General features: G+C 40.0%; 1 protein-coding gene across 1 annotated transcript in view; it reads left to right on the forward strand.

Moving 5' to 3' along the window:
- The first annotated feature begins 4,875 nt into the window (after nt 1–4,875).
- FAIM2 (Fas apoptotic inhibitory molecule 2) overlaps nt 4,876–24,468 on the forward strand; it is a 45,873-nt gene continuing 26,280 nt past the window's right edge. The window contains exons 1-2 of the mRNA XM_087710438.1: nt 4,876–5,328; nt 10,803–10,989. Of these exons, the coding sequence (XP_087566564.1) occupies nt 5,314–5,328; nt 10,803–10,989 (202 nt within the window). The 5' untranslated portion in view covers nt 4,876–5,313. The remainder of the gene's footprint in view (nt 5,329–10,802; nt 10,990–24,468) is intronic.

Below are 24,468 nucleotides of genomic sequence, written 5' to 3' on the forward strand. Positions count from 1 at the left end.
GGGCTATTAAGAAAGGTGGGGCTATTAAGAGTAAGTCCCCTTCCTGCCTCTACAAAAACATGTTTCCAGGGAAATATAATATTCTTTTAAAAAAAGTATTTCTCAAAATATTTCATTCTTCTAGGAGAGGAATGGGTGCTAACTTTCTACACGTCTAATAGTGTATTGCCTGAGATAGTACAGCAGTGCTTGCCAACTTTTATGAGAACTGAAATCCATCACATCTGGTTGGTACCCTGTTGAAAGAGGTAATTCTTGACTTACAACAATTCATTTAGTGACCATTCAAAATTATAACACTGTAAAAAGTGACATGACCATTTCTCACACTTATGATCATAGTAGCATACCCCTGGTCATGTGAATAAAATTTGGATGCTTGGGAACTGGCTCATATTTATGACAATTGCAGTGTCCCTGGGTCATTTGATCCCCTTTTGTGACCTTCTGACAAGCAAAGTCAATGGGGCAATCAGATTCACTTAACCACATGATTTATAATTTAACAACTGCAGTGATTTACTTAACTAAAGTGGCAAGAAAGTTTGTAAAATAGAGCAAAACCCAGTTAACAAGTTTCTCGTTTAACAACATAAATTTTGGGCTCAGTTGTGGTCGTACATTGAAGACTACCTGTATAGAATTCATATAATCCCAATGATTTGGTGAAGAAACACTCAAGAACAGGAGCAGACTTTGAAAGCATGCTGGTCTTTCTCTTGTTGGATGGTGGATTGCTGGATGATGATGGCTCACAGTGAAAGAACAAGCATAACAAAACCTACATTGTGAAGGCTAGGATACTTTGCAGTGCTACCTTTCTCCTGTCATTTTAGTTTGCTTCATCAGTTCAAGCAGATAGGACATGCTCTGGATCGCTTCTAACACATAATGTCACCTTGTTGCACTTGGATTTGCATCTTCTCAGTGGCAGTACAGTATCTGTTCTATGGAATAGCATCCTCCTGAAGATTCAGAGGCATCAAAGACATGGCTGTTTCCATAGAGGTTTGGGTCAGCAGGCTAGATGAGCTCTGTTGTTGAGGAAGTATGGTGTGGTGGTTTTTTGCTTTGGATTTTTTTTTTTTTTGTGAGTGGGGTTATTGCTTATCTATGGAGACCAGAGGTTTATTTGTTGTGGTTTTGTGTTTCTAACCCTTGCACACCACCCTGAATCACCTGAGATGACAGGCCACTAAAGCTAAAGGTAAAAGTTCCCCTTGCACATATGTGCTAGTCGTTCCCGACTCTAGGGGGCGGTGCTCATGTCCGTTTCAAAGCCGAAGAGCCAGTGCTGTCTGAAGACGTCTCCGTGGTCCTAGGGCTGGCATGACTAAACGCCGAAGGTGCATGGAATGCTATTACCTTCTCACCAAAGGTGGTTCCTAATTTTCTACTTGCTTTTTACATGCTTTCAACTGCTAGGTGGGCAGAAGTTGGGACAAGTAATGGGAGCTAACTTAAGGTGACCAGACTTCCGATTTCAGCGTGACAAGCATGCTTTTGTAACAATTTGTCCCATTTCCCACTGCGTTTTTAAAAAGTCCCGATTTTCTGGCTTCATGTTGAAAGCCCAGTGGATTTGCTTAAGAAATCCTAACCGGGGCAAGACACAAGACAGCCTGTCTAATCCCTCTCTCTGTCTCAGTACTTTCATTGAAGATATTAAAATGTTAAAGCAACAAAACAGACCTCCCCTCCCCCGCGCCGCTTTTACCTCATTTTATAAGAAAAAAAATGATCTAGTACCATAGAGCTGCAGGAAATGGCTAGAGAGGTTACTTCCTGGATTTTCTGGAGGGGAGGGCAACGGAGGTTGGAGGTCTGCTCTGAAAAATGGTGGCATTTTTCCCTGAATAATTTCACCATTTCAATTTGCTCAGTTCTATATAAGCGAGGGCTGTGTTTATTACTCAATGTTATATGTCCCGGTTATGCACAGTAAACATGTGATTGTATAGAATGAAATGGAAATAAAAATATTATGCAGAATTTGCTCAGTTCTTTGTATTAACATCTATATCATTCTGGGTTTACTTGGAGTGCAAGCCTGCTGGTAAGTGGGTTTTTTTCTTTTATTTTTTAATGTATTTTAAAATAATATTTTATTTATTGTGCATAGGATTTATTAAAATAGTTTTATTCTGTGTGGATTTAAGTTAAGAACTCCCTGTTATTAAGCTTTCCTCAATTAATCTCTGAGTAGATTCCCACCAACTTCAAGATCCCAAGGGCACATCTTGGAAGCTACACCTTTGCTTAGTTTATAGATGATGTCTTTCCTTAAATATGAAAATAAATACATTTATTGTTCAAATGTGTACATCTCAATAGAAATGACTCTCAGGGGTGACAACAATCCACTAAAATAATAATAAAAAACAGTAATTACAAAAACAGGAGCAACTGTTATGAAAATTATTATTAAAAAATAAAGAATAAAAATGGAGTTATTAAGTATATTAATTGCAGCAACCACAATACAACACCTCGGTCCTTCTTTTCATTAAACTAGACATACCCAATTCCAAGGAATTAAAAGACACTTGCTCCTGGGGAGGAAAGCTATGGCAAATCTAGACAGCATCCTAAAAAGCAAGGTGACCAGATTTTCAGTAAAGAAGGACACCTTTGACTGGGGGTGGGGGCTTGATTAAAAATTTTATACGGAGCAACAAAAATTTTCATACAACGCAAAAATAGTATTGTAATATTTTTTTTTATTTCAACATAACTACAATTTACAAATATAAATTGTAATTGTTGCCAAACATCAAAATTTTGATCACATGACCATGAAGATGCTGCAATGGTCGCTAAGTGTGAAAATGGTCGCTAAGTGTGAAAAATGGTTGCTAAGTGTGAAAAATGGTCATCAGCCACTTTTTTCAATGCCATTGTAACTTTGGTCACTAAGCCCATTATACCACCTTTCTTGCCACAGTTCTTAAGTGAATAACTGCAGCTGATAAGTTAGTAATGTAAGTGAATCTGGTTTCCCCATTTGACTTTGTCAGATGGTGATTATATGATCCCAGGACACTGAAACCATTATAAATATGAATCTGTTGCCAAACATCAAAATTTTGATCGTGTGACCATGAGGATGCTGCAACGGTCGCTAATTGTGAAAATGGTCGCTAAGTGTGAAAAATGGTCATCAGTCACTTTTTTCAATGCCATTGTAACTTTGGTCACTAAGCCCATTGTAGGAAATAGATGTCGCCATAACTGGCTAAGTGAATTAGCTAGGAAAAAAGCAATTTGAAAGCCTAGTGAAAATTTGCCAAGGCCAGTTAGCTGACATGCAAAAGAAACATTCCTAAGATAAGAAAGTGTTAGAATTCATTCCGGACGTTTTGTGTGAAAGGCAGTTTCTGTTCTGGAACACAAATACACAGGAATGATTTATCTTCACACTAAGAAACATCTTTACGGCTTGATGGTCATAAATGCAGCTTAAGTGTAACAAACCAACTTCTCACACACACACATGCCTCAACCTCCTCTCTCCCCCTCTAAATGCCATAAAATTTGTAATCCTTTGTTCTCCTTTTGCTCACCCTTTCGCTATGAAGTGAATTATGATTGGTTTATTTTGAAGAATGCTGTGATCTTTTTACTTGTACCATGTGATACGCTTCTCTCTGATGATGCTGTAATTAACTTGTTTTTCTAAATAAAAAGACTCTCTGCAAAAGCAGAGGGAAGCCATTAAGAGCCATTTTCACCCAGATCGTAGCCTTGTGTTTTATTGGGAAGCGATTTCAGGAATTGGGACCGTGAAAGTGGCCCACTGGTTGAAGGGACCTCTGCAACCCTGCAGACGTTGTCTCTTCAGCCCATTATACCACCTTTCTTGCCACAGTTCTTAAGTGAATAACTGCAGCTGGTATTTTGTATTTTGGATAGAATCTTTTTTTAAATTGTCTTAGACTATTTTAAAAAAGATTCTATCCAAAATACAAAATACCAGCTGCAGTTATTCACTTAAGAACTGTGGCAAGAAAGGTGGTATAGTGACCGAAGTTACAATGGCATTGAAAAAAGTGACTGATGACCATTTTTCACACTTAGTGACCATTTTCACACTTAGCGACCGTTGTAGCATCCTCATGGTCACGTGATCAAAATTTTGATGTTTGACAAGAGTTACAATTTATATTTGTAAATTGTAGTTATGTTGAAATAAAAAAAATATTACAGTACTATTTTTGCGTTGTATGAAAATTTTTGTTGCTCCGTATAAAATTTTTAATCAAGCCCTCCCCCCCACCCCAGTCAAAGGTGTCCCTCTTTACCAATCTGAAAATCTGGTCACCTTAAGCTAACTCCATTACGTGGCGCTAGGGATTCGAACTGCGGGCCTTCTGATTGACAATCTTAGCATCTTAGCCATTGAGCTACCACCTCCCTTAAATGTACATAAAGTACATTGCTTATTTTATTTATACAATTGTAATGGCTGGCCATTACAATTGTATAAATAAAATAAGCAATGCACTTTAAGGGATTGGAAGTGAGTCCCAGTGAAGGTTGCCTGAAAGGAGTTCGTGACGAATCTAGGCCACAAAGCAATTGACCTGCGGTTCTACAAATAAAAGGAGATGAATGTAGCTGTAACATTTAAAAAGGACTCCAAAGGAATCAGCTGGTCTGTGTGAGAGAAAGGGGGAGATATTTACTGAACTGAGCAGAGCAACAGGGATCTCTCCCCTGTCTCTGATGAGCAAAGCTTTTTATGTGCCAGAGAAATCTAATAGTCCCCGGGGCTGTGCTGGCAATTGCTCCCTAGGCTGCTGTTAGTAACACAGGAAAGCGGTGCCTCTCTGCGCATCTCATTTCATCTCACTCCCTACATCATCGCCTCCTCCCCTCCAGTTCCCGTTGCAAAATGCTGGACCTCGACCGTCTCTTGCATCCTGGCATCCACCGGGTTCTACCTTCGCACTGCGATTCTGCAAAACCGGGCCCAGAAAAAGCCTTTCAAAATAAATAAATAATAACAACGACTCCCCCCCCCCTATTTCTTCCTTGGCTGAGCCTGCTCTCCTCAGCATCACCCCCACCCCACCCCCGTTCAAAAGCTGGGCAATGGTATCGCCCCAGCTCCATCGGAGGGGAGATATGCTCTAGAGGTTGCTGGAACGTAGGAGAGTCCTCGCAGGCTGCGGCAAAGGCAGAAGTGGAGACCGCCCGTGAGAGCAACCCAGCTGGCTGCTCAAAGAGGAGACTGAATTGCCTCCCCTCCATTCCTCCTCCCTGAAGGGGCTTTATTCGAGCCGAGTGAGGAGCGTCACTGAAGGGGAAAAGATGACGCAGGGGAAGGTAGGTTCAAGCTGGACGAGGACCCTGTGCCTTCATTCACGTGGCTGAATGGCCTCTTTAGTCGATTTGCCAATTTCCCATCGCTCTCTTTATCTGGAGGGCTTGTAAGCTATCTGCTTTCTCTGGATGCTGGGTGTATACAGATGGAAAAGAGATTTTTTAAATTATTCAGTTAATACAGGGCTGATTGCCCTGTCTCCCTACTCTCCCATCAAGATTAAGTTTCACAGCAGCCCTAGAAAAAATTACCCTAATTTAGACTACTCATAAACCATAAAGCATCTTTATTTCCCCAAGCAGGAAAAGGAGGGGAGGGAGTGACTTCCGAATCCATAAGAGATGCAATTTCTCTATGCTTGCTTTGGTCCCCTCTCTCCCCCAATTAAAAAATCTGTTGCCCTGGAAACTTAGCAATAGCATCTAATTGAATGTTGAATTTTAGCCCCTGATTGGTATTAGGATTCCTGGATGGCAAATTATAGTATGAATGGTGTATTTAATAATGGTCTAAAAATCCTGTTGGTTGCAAGTTATAGGTGCTCCTTTATCGGGAGTCCCAACTTTGTCACTGGGGATGTCACAAGGACTAGGCATCAGATCCTAAATCCAGAACCTGTAATTCAGGAAGCAGCATAAGTCTTCACTCAGAGAACTGCAGATTATGGATTCAGCAGCAAACATCCATTTTTGGACTGATATGCTGAATTCTATGTTTTCTTTTTTCATTTTTAAATTTGTTTTCAATCCTTGGGCTAGATATATACCGGTTTGCAGATGTCCAACAATGTATCATTTTCTTCTTTTAAAAATAAATAATTCAACCTATTACATTATCAAATCAACAATTCAGTAACATTACTTAGGGTCATAATATGCAGAAGAGGAATTATGTAACTTTGGCTTGGGCAACAGAATGTGTCTGGGGGGGGTGTTGAAATTGTGGATTCAAATTGCATTCCTCTGGCTACCCATAGCATTTGGGAGGGATATGAAATGATAGTGTGTGTTCTTCACTGAACAAAAGCAGGTCATTTTGGCTGGAGAGATTCTTTTTGTGTGTGTGTTGGCAACAATCCCTATTCACGGTTCTTCCCAATTCCCACCTTCCAACTCTCCTTTTAGCCAACCTGAGACCCTCCAGATGTTATGGAACTACAATCCCCGAAGGGTCTGCTGAAAGGGAATTTTGGTTATTGTAATCCTGGTGAGCACCAGGGTATGTGCGTGTGTGTGTCCAAGAGCTTGTTCCTTTGCATTATATCATCCCTGCCTCAGCAGCACCACAGTGACGCAGTTCTGGGCTACCCTCTTGTTGCGTTTCTGATTCTGAATATTTACTGATTGCCTCATCTTGTTCTAAAATGTGTTTAATTATCATAATCTATACAGAATTTGTCATTTCATGGCTGAAAGTGGCTACAGGGAGGCTTTATGCAATCAAAAGCTTTGTCTGTCTTTATGCAGATGCTAGGTGATGGACAGTAGTGACTTAACTCAAACTGAATGACAAGCTTACAACTTTAGGCAGACTTAGTACTACCGTGTTTCCCCCAAAATAAGACAGGGTCTTATTTTTGTTTGACCCCCCCAAAATAAGCACGGGGAGGTCTTATTATTTTTGAGGTGCAGGAGGTGGTGAGCATGGTCACCTCATGGCTGTTGCTGTGTTGCAATATTTTGGGGGAGGGCTTATTTTCAGGAGAGGGCTTATTTTAGCACATGCACTCAAAAGCCCTATTGGGCTTATTATCCGGGGAGGTCTTATTTGGGGGGAAACAGGGTAGGTTTGAAGTCTGATTGAGATTAACAGGGATTTTTAATTTGAATCAGTTATTTACACTGGAGATATCAAGGAGCACTGTCTATATTTTGAGAAATATATGGGTGTGTGGCTTTGCTATCCAAGGATCATTTTTGGACTGGCTGAAGAATCGGGTCATTTGTGTGTTTCCCAGCAGGCTTTGTTGAGCTATAACTCCCAACATCCTTAGCTAAACTGGAAATTGTTCAATTATATGCAGAGAACCATTGTTCCCCCTTTTTGGGCCAAACTATAAGACATATTATGACATTCTCTTGGTTTCTGTTGGCTTTCTGAAAGGAGGAATAGAAGAAAAGACTCTTATGACTTTATAGCAACAGAAAATGGGATTTTATCCAATCTGTTCAACTTTTTAAGTCTCTCATAGAATACTAAGAGCAATCCAGGAAATTAAAATACGAGCACTTTCACAAATTAAATGACAGTTGTCAACAGCAGTCTTATTCTGACATTCATATAATAAGCTGATTTTAACCGTGTTATTGTAATGTAGATACTGATGAGGCAATATAAAATTCTTGCCTCTACCTACGTTCGTCTTTTAGCTGTATTGTTTAAATTAATATAATAATAGAATTGATGCTTGGGAAGCTTATTTAGTCATAAAATAGCTGCCTTTGGAGATATATACACCTGCAAAGCTGCCATTTAGTAGATTATCAGATACCCCCCTCCAATTATTCTTGCACAATCTTCCACACTACCCCTTCTTTTGTTATTTTCTTGGCCTAAAGCCTTTTTTCCCCCCAAAGCAAGCCCTGGACTATTTTTCTTTCATTTTGTTTCCTAAAACAGTGTCTATGATTGAGAGGTGGGTTTGGGGTTTTTTTTGGCGGGAGGATTAAGATGATCTTGGAGGCTGACATTTTTCTTTGAAGCATCTCAGCTTCATCATCCCTGACAGATAAACCAATTGTGCAAATGAAAATTTATTCATGACTGGTGTGTTTCAAATGGTATTTCGGTTAAAAAGTCCAGAGATGTTTTATCCAGAGGTGGCCTTATCTATGAGTCTATGTGGTATATTTCAATATAAGTTTAGGCATTAATTTATTTTTTGAAAAGTACCCATGGACACTATGATACTTGGGGCATTATTTGGAGACTAATATCTACCAGATTTGGCCTTTCTTTAATAAAAGCTTCAGGACCTCCTTGAAGAAAGACATGAATTATGTCTAAAAAAATAAATAAATTGCAAGTTTCATGATTTATGTACCTTCATTCAGCTGCTGTTGGCTGAAATAATTGACAAGGAATCTTATGAAAAGTTTTGTTTCCAGAAGTTTTATATACATACATACATACATACATACATACATACATACATACATACATAATCTGTAAAATAGGACAGTCATTCCTGATAATCTGAGCAATGGAAACAGGGTTGTTATTTCAATTTAATCTTCTCCTTTGGAGGTATCTTGAATTTAGGCTTGTTTCCTGTCTGAAGCTAAAATTACAAGTCCAGTTTAGACTTGGAAGCAGAGGTGGTATTCAGCAGGTTCTGACCAGTTCTGGAGAATTGGTAGTGGAAATTTTCAGTAGTTTGGACAACCGGTAAATACCATCTCTGACTGGCCCCACCCCCATCTATTCTCTGTCTCCGGAGTCCCAGCTGATCGGGAAGGAATGGAGATTTTACTGTCTCCTTCCCCTGCCATGTCCACCAAGCCACACCCACCAAGCCATACCCACAGAACCAGTAGTAAAAAAAAATGAATCCCACCACTGCTTGGAAGATCACTTGCTTGAGATCCAGACATATAGCAGCTGCTGTACATTGTGAACCACTTTGTGCATTACTAACCTAGATGATTTCAGGGATTTTCAATACACCAGAGGATTTTTTCTTAAAAATAACAAGTAACTAAGGAAAACAAAAGAGAAATTGAGATTGAGGAGCGAGAGAAGGTAGAACTTACCATGCAGGAGATGTTTCTCAAATGTTACAGCTCCAGAAGCAATAGGCCTGAATAGCTCTCAGCCAGGAAAGGAAGAGCATCACTGAACACCAAATCATATGACTGTGTCTTGTCTTGAGAATGCCCACTCTTAATGCCCGTAGTCACTGCATTCTGCTGAAATGCTTGAAGCAATGTAGATAAATTAATACAATATTGCTCTGGACATTCTTGCAGAATTCATTTCATTTTCCTTTATTTGTATGCCGCCCTTTTCCCTGGGGGGACTCAGGGTGGCTCACAATTAAAAAAGGGAGGGGGGGAAAGACAAACAGTATTCCAATATGGAAACAATACAACATATTAAAAGAGAACATAACAGTCACACAATTCGGGTGGGGTTGGAATCTTAACCCCAGGCCAGCCGGGACAGCCAGATCTTCAAAGCGGCGCGGAAGGATTGGAGGGTGGTGAGGGTCCAAATCTCCACGGGGAGTTCGTTCCAGAGGGTCGGAGCAGCCACCTAGAAGGCTCTCCTCCGGGTAGTTGCCAGTTTGCACTGGCTAGTAGATGGAATTCGGAGGAGGCCTAATCGATGCGATCGTATCGGTCTAGCAGAGGTAATTGGCAGTAGGCGGTCTCTCAAATACCCAGACCCACTACCATGAAGGGCTTTATAGGTGATAAGTAGCACCTTGAAGCGCACCCGGAGATCAACAGGCAGCCAGTGCAGCTCGCGGAGGATAGGTGTAACGTGGGTGAAGCGAGGTGCACCCACAATCGCTCGCGCGGCCGCATTCTGGACTAGCTGAAGTCGCCGAATGCTCTTGAAGGGCAGCCCCATGTAGAGCACATTGCAGTATTCCAGCCTAGAGGTCACAAGGGCACGAGTGACTGTTGTGAGGGCCTCCCGGTTCAGGTAGGGACGCAACTGGTGTACCAGGCGAACCTGGGCAAATGCCCCCCTGGTCACAGCTGACAAATGATGTTCGAAGGTCAGCTGTGGGTCCAGGAGGACTCCCAAGTTGCGAACCCTGTCTGAGGGGCGTAGAATGCACTCTGGGCATTAAGGCTCCCCATTCCAAAGACAAGACATAGGTTGATTATTGTAAACCTCCACGTAAGAAGATGTATGATGGATCGATCAAGTGAGGGAAGGGCAGGGAAATCAAGAGCAGGTCAGAAAAACAGGGGGAAAGGTTTCTGCTCATGCATCCCTCCCCTGCATTTATTCCAGGCTAAGAGGTTTATCACCCACAAATATACAGTTAGTCCTCGACTCACAACCGTTCATTTAATGACCATTTGAAGTTACAACAGCACTGAAAACAGTGACGTACGACCATTTTTTGCATTTATGACCGTTGCAGCATCCCCATGGTCATGTGATTCACATTCGGATGCTTGACCACTGACTCACATTTATGTGATCATCTTTTGTGACGGGGGAAGCCAGATTCATTTAACAACCGTGTTACTAATTTAACAATTGCAGTGATTCACTTAACAAATGTGGCAAGAAAAGTGGTAAAATGGGGGCAAAACTGACTTAACAATTTTTTTTCACTTAGCAGCGTAAATTCTGGGCTCGAATGCGGTCGTAAGTTGATAACTACCTGTACCTCAAACCCTGGATCTCATCTGCTTTTGATTCTCTTCTCCATCTCTCCCCATGTAAAATTTATAAGAAAAAATTATTATCTTTTTTTAAAAAAAAATTTTATTTTTTTCTTTCCCTTTTGCAGCTCTCTGTGAACAACAAGCCTGCAAATCCTGAAGGGCAGCAAGGAAATGCCGAACGAAAGGAACCCAGTGCCCCCGCAGTGCCACCAACCTATGAAGAGGCAACCTCAGCAGAAGGGATGAAAGCGGGGGCCTTTTCTCCCCCCCTGAATGTCCCTCTCCATCCCACTTGGGCGTACGTGGATCCCAGTGAGTTGTCTGATTCAAACAAAATAAACTCACTTTGTTTTGAAATTTGGCGACTTCTTGCCCCATATCATCTGTTCAAGTTGTAGTAGATCTGAAATTCAGATCAAAAAGTTTTTTTCTGTCTGAGAAGTCACACCCCCACACATAACCCCCACACATAACCTTTTGTTTGCAGGACAACCAAATATCTTTTCCTCTCTAAGAAAACAGAACCGTGTGGAATAGAAATGGGAAATTAGGAGTGTCCAGAGGGAAAGTCAAAAAAGTGATATGGTTGAAGTCCTTTGGATATGTTTAAGGTAAAGGTAAAGGTTCCCTTCGCACGTATGTGCTAGTTCCAAGATGTCTCCGTGGTCATGTGGCTGGCATGACTAAATGCTGAAGGTGCACGGAACATTGTTACATTCCCACCAAAAGTGGTTCCTATTTTTCTACTTGCATTTTTTATGTACTTTCGAATTGCTAGGTTGACAGAAGCTGGGACAAGTAATGGGAGCTCACTCCGTTACACGGCAATAGGGATTCAAATTGCCAAACTGCCAACCTTTCTGATCGACAATCTCAGTGTTTTAGCCACTGAGCCACCGTGTCCCTTTGGGTATATTTATACCTATACAAAAGGAGCATGACTGCAGTTATGAGGTCATAATTGACATCTTGACTATTCTGAAATACTCTCCACTCCCTCTACCTTGCTTAAGTTACCAGACTGGAAATAAGAGGCTTATCATCAGCCATGAAAGCTCACTGGGGCTGTGGGGTCTGGTCACTAAGATTATGTACTAGCTTCAAAATATGATTTGGAGAAAACGTTTTGGATTCACTCAAGCTCAACCCCCTCTCTGATGTTCATTAAAACAGCCTGTCTCTTTCTGGGCTTCTCAGTTGATCTCAGCAATGGTGGGATTCAGCCAGTCTGCACCTATTCGGGAGAACTGGTTGTTAACTTTCTAAACAGTTTGGAGAACCGGTTGTTGGAAGAAATCTTGTTTTGTTTTTTTCCACTATACAGGGCTAATCCTGTAAGGAAGGCAGGAAGGAAACATTCTGGTATTATTTGTAGCCTAATCTTTATTGCCCTGCTTACAGAAACTGCCACTCCCGTTAACCCTTATTACATTGTAACAGCTAAGGCGAAGCGCCCATCGACGTGAGTGATGTTGAGTTGGCCACGCCCACCCAGTCACATGACCACCAAGTCACACCTACCTAGCTGGCCATTAGGGCAGAGAACCGGTTGTTAAATTATTTGAATCCCACCACTGGATCTCAGAAATAGAAAATTACAGTCTTGGAAGCAGCCTACAACCTACTTATAAGCAGGGGTGGGATTCTGCCAGTTCGGATCAGTTTGGGCGAACTGGTAGCTCCGATGATTAGCTGGGAGCGAACTGGTTCACCTCGACGATCAGATGGGCTCCTCCACCCGTGCTATTTTCCTACCTTTATCTTCTCAGCTGACTCGTGACCCGGAAGTGAAGATTTTTTTCAAACTCTGCACGTGTGTGTGAAGCGCAAGCTCACATGCAAAATCGTGTGATCACTGAACCGGTTGTTAAATTGGGAGGATCCCACCACTGCCTATAAGATTTTTTTTCTTTAGTAAGAGAGATCTCAAGAAAGTGAAAAATGGGACATGTTTGAACATGAATGATGGTAGACAAGCAGAAGAAGCAGTGGGTTTGAATCCCAGATAGAAGAGGCTTTGAATTTCACCTTGTCTGACTCCTTGCTTCATGCTCCGCAGGGCCTTAGTAGAAGCTTGCAATGGAGGAAAGGAGGAAGCAGTGAAAATTGTACCATTATCTTCTCTGCTGCCACTATAAGCTACCACCTCAACATCAGCAATAGCAGCCTTTAAAACCCAGCCCTCTTCCCCTCCATCCATCTTAGATGGATCACTTGGAAACTGCACAAGGAGAGGCTGGATTATTTGGTGGAAACAAAATACTCAGAAACCCCAGAAGCTCCCTTGATGCTCATTCCCTCTCCTAATCAAGGAAGAACCAACCTCCTAGAATTAAGGAGAAACTATCAGTGTTAGACCAATCAGTGGGATGTGTCTCCAGAAAGCCCCAACAACTGGATGATTTTAAGAAGACATTGGACAACCATTTGTCTGATGTGGTTTCTTGCTTGAGTTGGGGGGTTGGACTAGAAGACCTCCAAGGTCCCTTCCAACTCTGTTGTTCTGTCATCCCTCCTTCTGGCTTGAGAAGGAATCTATGTAGAAAGACATCTAAGTCATCAACTGGGGGTGACTTTCTAAAGGAGGGAGGCATGTAAAGTGGATACATGTGCATCTGCATTCTGAATAGAAGGGGGGAATCGAACAGCAAAGCAGAATGGAGAAGACATACTTTGTGTGATGATCAAGGAGATGAGGGAATATCTTGCAAGGGAAGAAATGACTGTAGGTAGGGGCTTCTTCCTACCAGCTTCTTCCAAATCATTGCCAAGATGTGACTGTGGATATCTAGTCTTACTTGGGGGTCCCCATCTGAGATGACCTGTGTAGAAGAGCAAATCAAAGTTTGAATGCAATGCGAAGCAAGCCAGAAGAAGTTCCATGCAGTTACAATACCAGAAAGTCATGCTGAAGCATTTCTGAACAAATCATCTTATTATCCTAGATTTTTTTAGTACATTAAATAATGAATAAGACACAAAACAGTGCAAGAGCTTCAATACTTTTTCATGGTGCTATATGATATTCTTTTATTTCACTTTTTTTGCTGATTAGGAAATACCGGATCAGTACATTTATATTGGAAAAACATTGCCCAAATTCTTGTTTATTTTATCAATATTACATGGTACCATAAGTACTAAATCAGACTCCAAAAGCAGTAAGTATAGATACTGACCTAGTATTTTCAATCCCCTAACCTTAGTTAAGGAAGAGTGAGCATCTTATATATTTGTTTCCCTTCATAATTCTTTTTCTCATGCATTAAAGTCTGCTACAACTTTGTGCCAATTTTATAGAACACAACTCTGCAATACAAATATTGGTCAGCATAATAATATTGTAAATAAAATTAAGTACCCCTGCTAATATGTTGTGATAATATCTGAAAGGGATATCCAAAGAGCCGAGGTGGTGCAATGGTTATAATGTGGTAATGCAGGCTACTTCAGCTGACTGCTTTCGGCAGTTCGAATCTCACCAGGCTCAAAGTTGACTCAGCCTTCCATCCTTCCGAGGTGGGTAAAATGAGGAGCCAGATATGGGAAATAGGCTGACTCTGTAAACTGCTTAGAGAGGGCTGTAAAAGCACTGTGAAGGAGTATATAAGTCTAAGTGCTATTGCTATAATGGCATAATGAATTAGCCAGTATGGTTAGTTTACTTTTGGCTGAACACAATATACCAACCTTATGGCCTGCCATTATGTGTGAATCCAGCCTTTATGGTTGCTTAATTTTTTTAAAAAGCAGCTTAGCTTTGAATATTGCCATGCCAGTGGCTATTGTTTAGCTTATAGAAAAAAGGTTTTGTATTGTTTTGAAGATGGAAGGTGGCTCATCAGGAATAGAAGATCAGGAGGTGAAAGGGGCATTGAGAATATACCAAGAAGTTGGGGGTGGATGCTGAAGTAGACACTGGGGAAAAGCAGTGTGGGTTGGAAGATACCAGAAAGATTTGAGGAAGGGTAAATCCAATGCCTGCTTGCCTTTTTTAGATAACACCTTTGAGTCATAACTGACTAGAGAAGAGAAATTGAGCCCCTAAAAATCATGGCAACAGTGAATGGAAGATCCCATCAGTCTCCTGAAGATTACAGTCAGTTCTGTGTCATCACAATGCAGTGACTTGGAGGACAGGACAACTTTGCAGCAAAACTTTTTTCCCATTGCTCTTCATTGTTTTTGTTTTTATTTTAACCGTTAGAGCCTTTCAATGCCTGTGGAGAAGTTTTTTCTGCGTAAAACCAACACAAAGCTGGAATCCCTACAGAAATACAGTAAATGCAACTGATCAATTAATTCTTAGCTTAGCTATTACTGTACAAATGGGCATTTGGAAAGTGGATTTAAAGTAATGCCAAAATGGAATTGTTGCCCAAAGGCCAAAATTATTGACCATTACCACAATGGCAAGTTGTGATGCTTGATTCTCTTAGCTCTTTATGGATGGGAGCGATTTAATTTAATCAATAACTGTTTTTATAGGATATTGATTTTGAAATTTTATAGTAGTACAAGATTTTAGTAGAATTTGCTGGCAAATCTAGGCTTATCATTATATTTTGAGCAATAACGTGGATAAATCAGAATTATCCCTCCCCCTCCCCATACCCTGTTGCTTCCCTGACTAATAATGGTTATGTGAAATGTATCATATCAAGTAGATGGTGGGAATATTCAGTTTGAAGTTTTGATAAAAACGGGTAGCCCTAAATATGTGTCTGAGATTCCTATCTTGAGATATGTCTATATTATTATTAATATATGTAATGTTTAGAGCAGTAATAGCTAACCTTTTCCAGACCGAGTGCCCCAAAAAGCAATGTGCATGCAGCCCCTGTGTATGCGCCCTGCCCCCCCACATGCATGCATGGCCCCTGCTCACGCCCCACCCGACACATATGTCCGCACATCACCGCATATCCCCCTGCCGACCGATTTGATCGCACAGACTTGGCCTCCTCCGGATTCCATCTGCCAGCCAATGCCGGCTGGCAACCCCCCCCCCCCCGGGGGAGAGCCTTCTCTGTTGCAGCTCTGGCCCTCTGGAACGAGCTCCCCGTTGAAATCCGGACCCTTACTACCCTTCCGGCCTTCCGTAAAGCTACTAAGTCCTGGCTGTTCCGGCAGGCTGGGGGCTGTTGAAGTAGCCAGCCCCACTTCATCTGTGAATGTTGTCGTATTTTAAATTGTTGTATTGTCTTGTATTGTCTTTATCCCCCTTCCCTGTTTTATTGTAAGCCGCCCGGAGTCCTTCGGGAGTGGGCGGCATACAAAACCAATAAATGAAATGAATGAAATGAAATGCACCCCACCCCACCCCCGCAAGCACAGCAGAGATCTAACAACCAACTGGCCAGTGGGAGGTGCGCATGCATGCGCGGTGGAGCTGAACTAGGGCGACAACTTGCATACCCAGAGAAAGGTTCCTTGGGTTTGCCATCACAGGTTTAGAGGATAAGGATTGATAGAGCATAGCATTGATTTGGTCATTAACGTAGCATATATAGCAGCAAATGAAATCATCTGAGAAAACTTTTACATTTGTTTAAAGACCAGGAAATGTAATTCCCAATGTCTTCCTTATGGTAACTTATCCTGATACCAGAGGAGAGAGAGAATGACAGCTTACAGGCTAAAGATTAATTTCAATGATGAGTATTGTTGGAGCAGCCACTCCCAACCTTTTGGGCACCAGGGACCGGCTTTGTGAAAGACAATTTTTCCACAGACGGGGGGAGGGGAGGAGGAGCACACAACATAGATCCTTCACATGTACAATTTACAATAGGGTTTACTCTCCTGTGAGAACCTAATGCCTGATGATCTGAGGTGGAGCTGAGGCATTAATGCTAACACTGGGAAGCAACTGCTAATATAGATGAAGCTTCACTTGCTCACCTGCCGTTCACCTGCAGCTGTGCGGCCCGGTTCTTGCAGGCCTAGGGCTGATATTGATGTTGGCCTGGGGTTTGGGGACCCATGTGTTGGAGCATAGATAGATTAGTCTATGTTTTAAGATAAGATGGAGCCACGTCCCTACTAAAGAATCAATTTTTGGTTTGTTCCTGTTCTCAGAGGAAACAGGGCTCGTGCGTGCTTAGGTGAAGCTATAACTTAGAATATTTTTGCTCATTTCATGGGGTCTACCTGCCTGATCCTTCCCTAGGGCAAGTGCAACATGTCTTTGTTAACACAGGTGAAATGATCCTGCATTGAGGGCAAAAGAATAAGGGGACGACAGAGAATGAGGTGGCTGGATGGAGTCACTGAAGCAGTAGGTGTGAGCTTAAATGGACTCCAGAGGATGGTAGAGGACAGGAAGTTCTGGAGGAAGGTTGTCCATGGGGTTATGATGGGTCAGATATGACTTCGCAACTAACAATAACAACAATAAAATTCTGTTTTGTTTCCTCCTGTTGTTTGAGATATAGGTATATTAAGTGGAGCCTTTTTGGTGACAGAAATCAGCCTGGAGATCTCAGGGAGCCTTACTAAGCTGAATTCCCCCATGCATATTAGGACCAGATTTCCCAGAATTCCAGACAAACCTAGTTACTGGCCACGTAGCTAAGAATTATGGGAGCTCAGCTATAGTCCCAATTCATACAGAAACCATCCTAGAGAAGAGTGCTGTAGAATAATACCCTCTCCAGTTACCTTACATATGTGACTCAGAGAGGCTTTAAAAAAACTTTTGGCAAGATTTTGTTGTTCAATTTTGTAGCAATTTCTTTTGAATGGCATTTTTATTATAACTGCTGTGCTTGAGCTGGTTACTTCATTTTATTCATTTTATCTTGCTTTACTGGGGTTGTTGATAGCCACTTTGAACTACTGGGATAAAGTGTTTTAAAATGGTAAATGTCTAAACTTCATAGGAGTCATCATGCTATACTGTATTACAGAATGTTTGTAGACTTCAATTATTAATTGAATATGTCATCATTTTAAATTGGGGGCTATGCATCCTACAGGATGGCCCTCTACTTGAAGGTTTCCTTTCATGATAAGTAGAGAGAAAAGAAAGAATCTTATCATTGTCCATCAATACCCAGTTCTACACCTTAATAGAACTGTGTTTTGCAGGTGCAATTTGGTTTAGATTAGTATTATTATTTGAAGATCAGTCTCTCTCTCTCCCTGTTTCTCTCCCTGTCTCTCTCCCCCCTCCCTCTCTCTCTCTCTCTCTCTATCTATCTATCTATCTCCTCTCTCTCTCTCTATCTATTATCTATCTATCATCTATCTATCATCTATCTATCTATCTATCTATCTATCTATCTATCTATCCATCCATCCATCCATCCATCCATCCATCCATCCATCCATCCATCCATCTATTTATCTATCTATACACCTAAATTTGTATATATGTATTTTAAACAAAGAAATGCCTAGTTTTCTTTTTAATTGGATATGGTACGTGTAGTAGCAGTCCAATTGTTTATGAAATAATTCAGACTGTTATTGTAATTCAGAAGCTTGGGTAATGTTTTTCTTAATTGTCAGCTTAAGCAAGATACAATTGTTAAAAAAAATCAGGCTTGTACAGCGGAGACACACCTGTCTCTGGAGGGACAGAGTTTTCATCATAAGTGATGTCAAGGTGGATAATCTCAGGCAATTAGCTAAGGCCAAGGGAATCCATCTGCAGAAGGATTAATTATATTCAGGAGCTTAATATTCAAGAATAAGGAAAGCATTTGACCCATAGCTGAAAAATAAAGTATATATAAATATATATTTAGTGTCACAACCCCTGGTATGCCCCAATTATGGGAGGAAGCTAACTGCTTCCATTATCTGTCAATCGGCTCGTCACAAGAGTCCATCACGACAGAAACCCAATATTTTTACTGTTGCCTTTGTTATATTTATGTTATATTTGTGCTGATAAATAAATAAAGGGAGACTAGTATAGATCTATTTCAAGCTATTTAGCTCTCATCAGCTAGCCATACCCATGGGTGTGTGTGTGTGTGTGTGTGTGTGTGTGTGTGTGTGTATATATATATATATATATATATATATATATATATATATATATATATATATATATATATATATATATATATATTTGTGCTGATAAATAAATAAAGGGAGACTAGTATAGATCTATTTCAAGCTATATATATATATAGTTTTCACCATTTCATTTTATTGCTAGCAAAATGCTGCCTATTTGCTTTGGGAGATGATTTTTTTTTACAGTTTTCTGGAGGTATAGGTATGGACGTATAATTGGTACTGGAATTTCTGTCATTAGTCAATATGGTCATAAAATGAATAGCAATAGCAATAGCAGTAGACTTATATACCGCTTCATAGGCCTTTCAGGCCTCTCTAAGCGGTTTACAGAGAGTCAGCATATTGCCCCCAACAATCTGGGTCCTCATTTTACCCACCTCGGAAGGATGGAAGGCTGAGTCAACCCTGAGCCGGTGAGATTTGAGATTTGAACCGTTGACCTGCTGATCTAGCAGTAGCCTGCAGTGCTGCATTTAACCACTGCGCCACCTTGGCTCTGAATCATCATCTTGTGACCAGTCCTGATTTTATTACTATTTTTTACCAAGTAAATCACACAGTTTTAGTGAACCGTGTGGTCATTAAGTGAATTCACTTTCCCCAATTGAATATACTTGTTGGAAGCTGGCTGAGGAGGTCGCAAACCCCAATCACGTAACTGTAAGACGCTGCAACTGTAGAAAATAAGATCTAGTTGCAAAGCACCTAAGTTGTGATCATATGACTATAGACATGTATGTGTCTGTGTGAGAGAGAGGAGGGGAGGGAGAGATGGTTGTAAATTTGAAGTTGTAAAATTGTAAGTCACTTTTTCGGAGGCCGTTGTAACTTTGAATGATTGTCAAAGAAATGGTCATAAATCAAGGACTACCTGTCCTACAATTTGTTTCTGTATCTTGCGCACCATCATATCAGGTGGTTGCTTGCTTGTCTGTCTTCCATTAGGGTTCCTCTTGCTGGATAAAGGATTTCCACTGAAAATCACTTATGAAACATATTTAAAAGCAGAGATTTCAACAAAAAAGATCCCTGGAGATCAGATAACAAACAGCTCAATAAAATTATCAGCCAAGCATGGAGTGGCAATCAAACAGACTAAGCCTATTGGGAAAAGGAGTGAAAATAAAAGAGAGTATTGTCATACAACAGTGTTATCTGTAGTGCAATTCTACAGTGCATTTTCTACAGTGGTAACTGTGTTGGCCTATGGCAGTAAAAACAGCAGAGAATTATATTTCACCTTACAAAATAATACTTTCTTTATGGCAGAGGCTATGATCCATGATAGATCATGTTATGATAAATGTTTGTCTTAAAAATATTGGAAATTCTTGGTGGTGGTAGTGATGATGGTGATGTTAATCTCCAATGCACTGCTTTTGGCTTCCTGTACATCATCCTAGACTAGCAACGCAACCATCCCTACAATTATATTGAGACATGATTCCTGAACATGGGTCTCCTAATATTGAGCCCCAATATGGGAAATTAATCAGTTGGTTTTGCCAACCCCCTGGTATGTTTTCTCTGCCTAATTTCCCAGAATCCCTCTTGCTTCTTGACACAGAATTGTGGAAAAAGTTGTGGTGGCACCTTTTCAGATTAACAAATTACATTACAAGGCATACATTTTAATGAGCTATAGCTCACTTCGTGCAATGGAGTGAGATGGAATCCCTGCCAAATGCCAATAGTTGAGGATAGTGACAAAAGAGGGTTATTGCTTCAAAATTTATTTGTGACATTTAATACATATAAACCAACCCTCCCATCCACCCTGATAGCATTACGGATAGACCTCAGGTTACAACCGGTCACTTAGCAGCTATTTGAAGTTACGACAGACCTCCCCAGAGCTACTTACAAGCTAATGTTGAAGTTCCAGAGGCTGCCAACCTCCTCATGGTCATGTGATCACATTTTGGAGGTTGGCAGCCGACCCTCACATCTCTTTGCATCATCCTGCAGTCATGTGATTGTAATTTATAATGTCTATTGCCGGAAACCAGTATTTCTAGCAAAAAAATGCCCATTGGGTACATTGCCCATTTCAATGAACAAGAACACACATTCAGTTTTGTAGCTAACCAAGATTGTTGGACGAGCAGGCACAAAAACAGCCAGAGAAGTGATTGAAGCTGGGGAAACAGGCCCCTTATCAGTTAATAGGAGTGCTGAATTATCACCAGCCTATCAAATATTTAGGAGCCGAGGTCTTGGCAGCACAAGAAAATGATAGCCAATAGCCAGCCATCAACACACCAATCAGCCAATAGAAGACACCATGTAAACACAAATCACAGAACAACCCAAAGCACGTATTCTGGTAGAGAAATTCCCTAAAGATGGGCTCCAGCATGAGTTCGAAAGTGCAGAAGAATAAATCTCTGGTCCGATGACCAACCCAAATTTGATTTCGCACAATGGGTTTGCTTCATGATCACCATACTTGTTTAATGAAGGCGGAGTTTGCTCAATAACTGCCACCAAAAAAGACCATAAAATAGGGCATGACTTAACAACCATAATTCCAGCCTCAATCACAGTCATAAGTCAAGGACTAGCTGTTTAGTGTTTCAATAGATAGAATGTAAATGGAATAGTTGAAATAGAAACGTGATTTTTGTGATACCAATCACATGACCGTGGCATGCTGTACTTGCAGTTTCACATGTCACCGGAGCCTAAACAAATTACGAAGCTGTTGCTTTTCTTGTGATATTCACATGATCCCAAGAGGACAACATTGCCTTGTGGCCTTTTGATCCTGCTTTATAGCTCATGGGTCAGATCTTTCAGCAGAACTGGAACATGCAGTTTTCAAAGTCATTCCAGGTTCATCTTTGACATTTTTCTTTTTCATTAGATCTTTGACCTCTCATACTGTCACCTGTGACATCTTTTAAAATTGCCCATCTAAGAGATGGGAACTTTCCATGCACTTCAGCCTCAAAAGTAAATTAAAGTTTGTTCTGTCTCTTTGTCTCTCTTTCCCTTCGTATGTCCAGGATTCAAATGTACACAACAAACATAGCCCTGAAGCAAGCTATAAAAAAGGGAGTCTCTATATAAAAAAAATTCTAAAATAGACTTAATAGAATGGCAATTCATTAAAAACAACCTACATATCTTTCTTAGACAATACTTTTTAAAATATGTGTTTATCTCTTCAGAATGGTAAAATAGTCTTATTTATATAGAGATGATCAGTGGTGATTCTTTTTCCTTGCATGACTTTATTATTTTCAAGACATGTTCGTTCTGTCCTGTTTCTGCCTCAGTTGGAAAATAGCTGTTCTTAAAAATTCAAACAGTCATATATGTATCGTCAGAGGTGGGTTTCTGCTGGTTCGCCCCAGATTGGGTGAACTGGTAGTGGCAGCCGTGGGAGACTCCGCCCACCCACCTGGATGCTTCTGCACATGTGCAGAAGTGTCACATGAGAGAACCGGTAGTAAACATAATTGAGACCCACCACTGGTACATGTGCATGCATATTTCCAGGTGCAAAATATATCTCTCTGCAATTTCCCTTCACATTTTCTATGCCATTTCACTAGTTCACTCACGTTATATAGTTTTAGGTAGGCATTTTATATAAATTTGTGGGAGTTGGTAATCTAAGTTGCCGCAACTGGAGATGTTCAGAAATCCAAGTTTGGTTTCATTTGCACTCCTACCTGAATATAAGAATGGCAGATTCACCCAGCTCATACTGAAATGAGTATATTTTTCTCCCCTTCCCTGTTTATTACATTTGTTAGATGTTAGCACAGTATTGTGTGATATCCAATTTATAGGAATGAACATCTTAAAATAAAGTTCAGTTTTCTTTATTTGCCGCTTTTATAAGGTTCCTCACAGTCAAAAGACTCATGGTAGGTGAGATTATAAAAATAAAAATGACAGAAACGCAGCTAATGAAACTGCTGAAGTTGGGACAGCTCTGGAAAGGGAAAAGAGAAAGTCTGTCGAATTGGTGAGGAAATTTTATTATTAGAGGAAGAGACTACCAAGAAAAAAAAATAAGTTAAGATTGAAGACAGAAGACTGTAGGCGGTGAGATTGATCTGCATTGAACTTAGTGTGTTATCCAGTTTCTAATTATTTTTTTCACGGATGGAACTTTTGCAGGGGCTCCCTATTTTTTAAATGGAATGGATTAATTCTTTCTTCTTCTTTTTTCACTTTTGCTTATACCTATGGATAAAAATTCTTCTTTTTTAATAATGCTGGATTTGATTGATTGGATTGTTTTTGATCTCCATTTAAGAGCTTTTTTTTCTTTCTTAAGCTTGGAATATAAAGAAGATAATAAGAAGGATTATAAAGAGGGTTGTAACAACAGGAGGAAAAGCAGTTACACTGCCACTTAGAGGCTGGAGGCTGGATACATTGTTTTTTCTACTTTCTTTTTGATCACTTGCAATTCAAGGTTATTTCAGTTTGTTTACTGAAAGTGATAGTAGGAAGAGCACAAGTTGTTTATAAAGGTGCCTTTTGGAAGGTCTATCACTAGCTATTGGAGGGAAGACAATATTTTGACTTGAAAGATAATAAATGAACCTGTTTGAAGTTTATTAAAATAGCCTTGAACCCTATAGTGGCAGTGTCTGCAAAATTGAAAGAATGGCTCAGCAGGAAAAAGAAACTGTAACATTGCAAATGATTATGTTTGAAATTCAAAATCTATTAGTTGTGACATAGAGAATTGAAAAGCGATTGGAGACTATGGAATATAAAACAGAAAAATCTGATGGAGACTCTGAGGATGTTTACCAAATGAAGAAAGTGGAGGACAGAGTTCAAAAGATGGAAGAAAAAAAAGAGCAAAGAGATATGAAAACTCTGGATACTGACAACAAAGTGAGTGTGGTTGGTAATGGCAAGAGCGGAATATGGAAAGGGGAGATAGATGGATTGGAACTCTACCCCAGACTTCAAAGCACAGAAGAAGAAAAGAGAGAAAAATTGACAGAGATAAGGAGAGAAATCTTGACACAAGCATTAGTGATGACCAAAGATAAGCTGATGGAAAGAACAGATGTTGGGTTTCAAGCTTTTATGAGATACAAAAGGAATAACATGTTGCCAAGAGAAGTTTATACAAGATTTATTAAGAAAGTAACTAAAACATTAATGCTACAAATGGCAAGAGATATAAGACCGTACTATTACTGAAAAGATACAGGTTGATGCAATGAAAATGTATAATAAAAAATTAAGCTAAATTTAGTTTACTAGTAGTATGTATAAAATGAAGTGACAATAGCTATAGTTAAATAATGATTAATAATGATAACAATACATATAGATATATTAGTTTGATAATATGAAATTTTATATAAACAACACATGGAGATTATGAGGAGGTTTAAAATTTATCTAGAATATGTTATAAAGATGTATTGTGATTGGATGATTTTAGAATCATTTAATGGAATGTTATCATATAATCCTATGCTAGATTTTGAATATTATATATAAAATGACGTAAAAACAATTATAGTCAAATTAAGGTTGAGATATAATAATTGTGATATACATGAATATAGGTGAATTTACAATATGCGATTTGATATGAAAAGCAGGTGGTGACTATGGAAGAGATGCATGGAAATACTGTAACCAACTGACACACTTTCTACAATTTGCAATGGAAGATGGTTTTTTTTATTTTTATGTTTGTTTGTCCTTGTTCAAAAACAAATAAAAATTGCTTTTTTAAAAAAAAAGAAGAAAGAAGAATGGCGTGTG

Source organism: Thamnophis sirtalis, unplaced genomic scaffold, assembly GCF_051295495.1.
Source record: "Thamnophis sirtalis isolate CommonGarterSnake01/CBP01778 unplaced genomic scaffold, rThaSir2_p1.2 scaffold_3, whole genome shotgun sequence".
In the NCBI taxonomy this organism is placed as follows: Eukaryota; Metazoa; Chordata; class Lepidosauria; order Squamata; family Natricidae; genus Thamnophis; species Thamnophis sirtalis.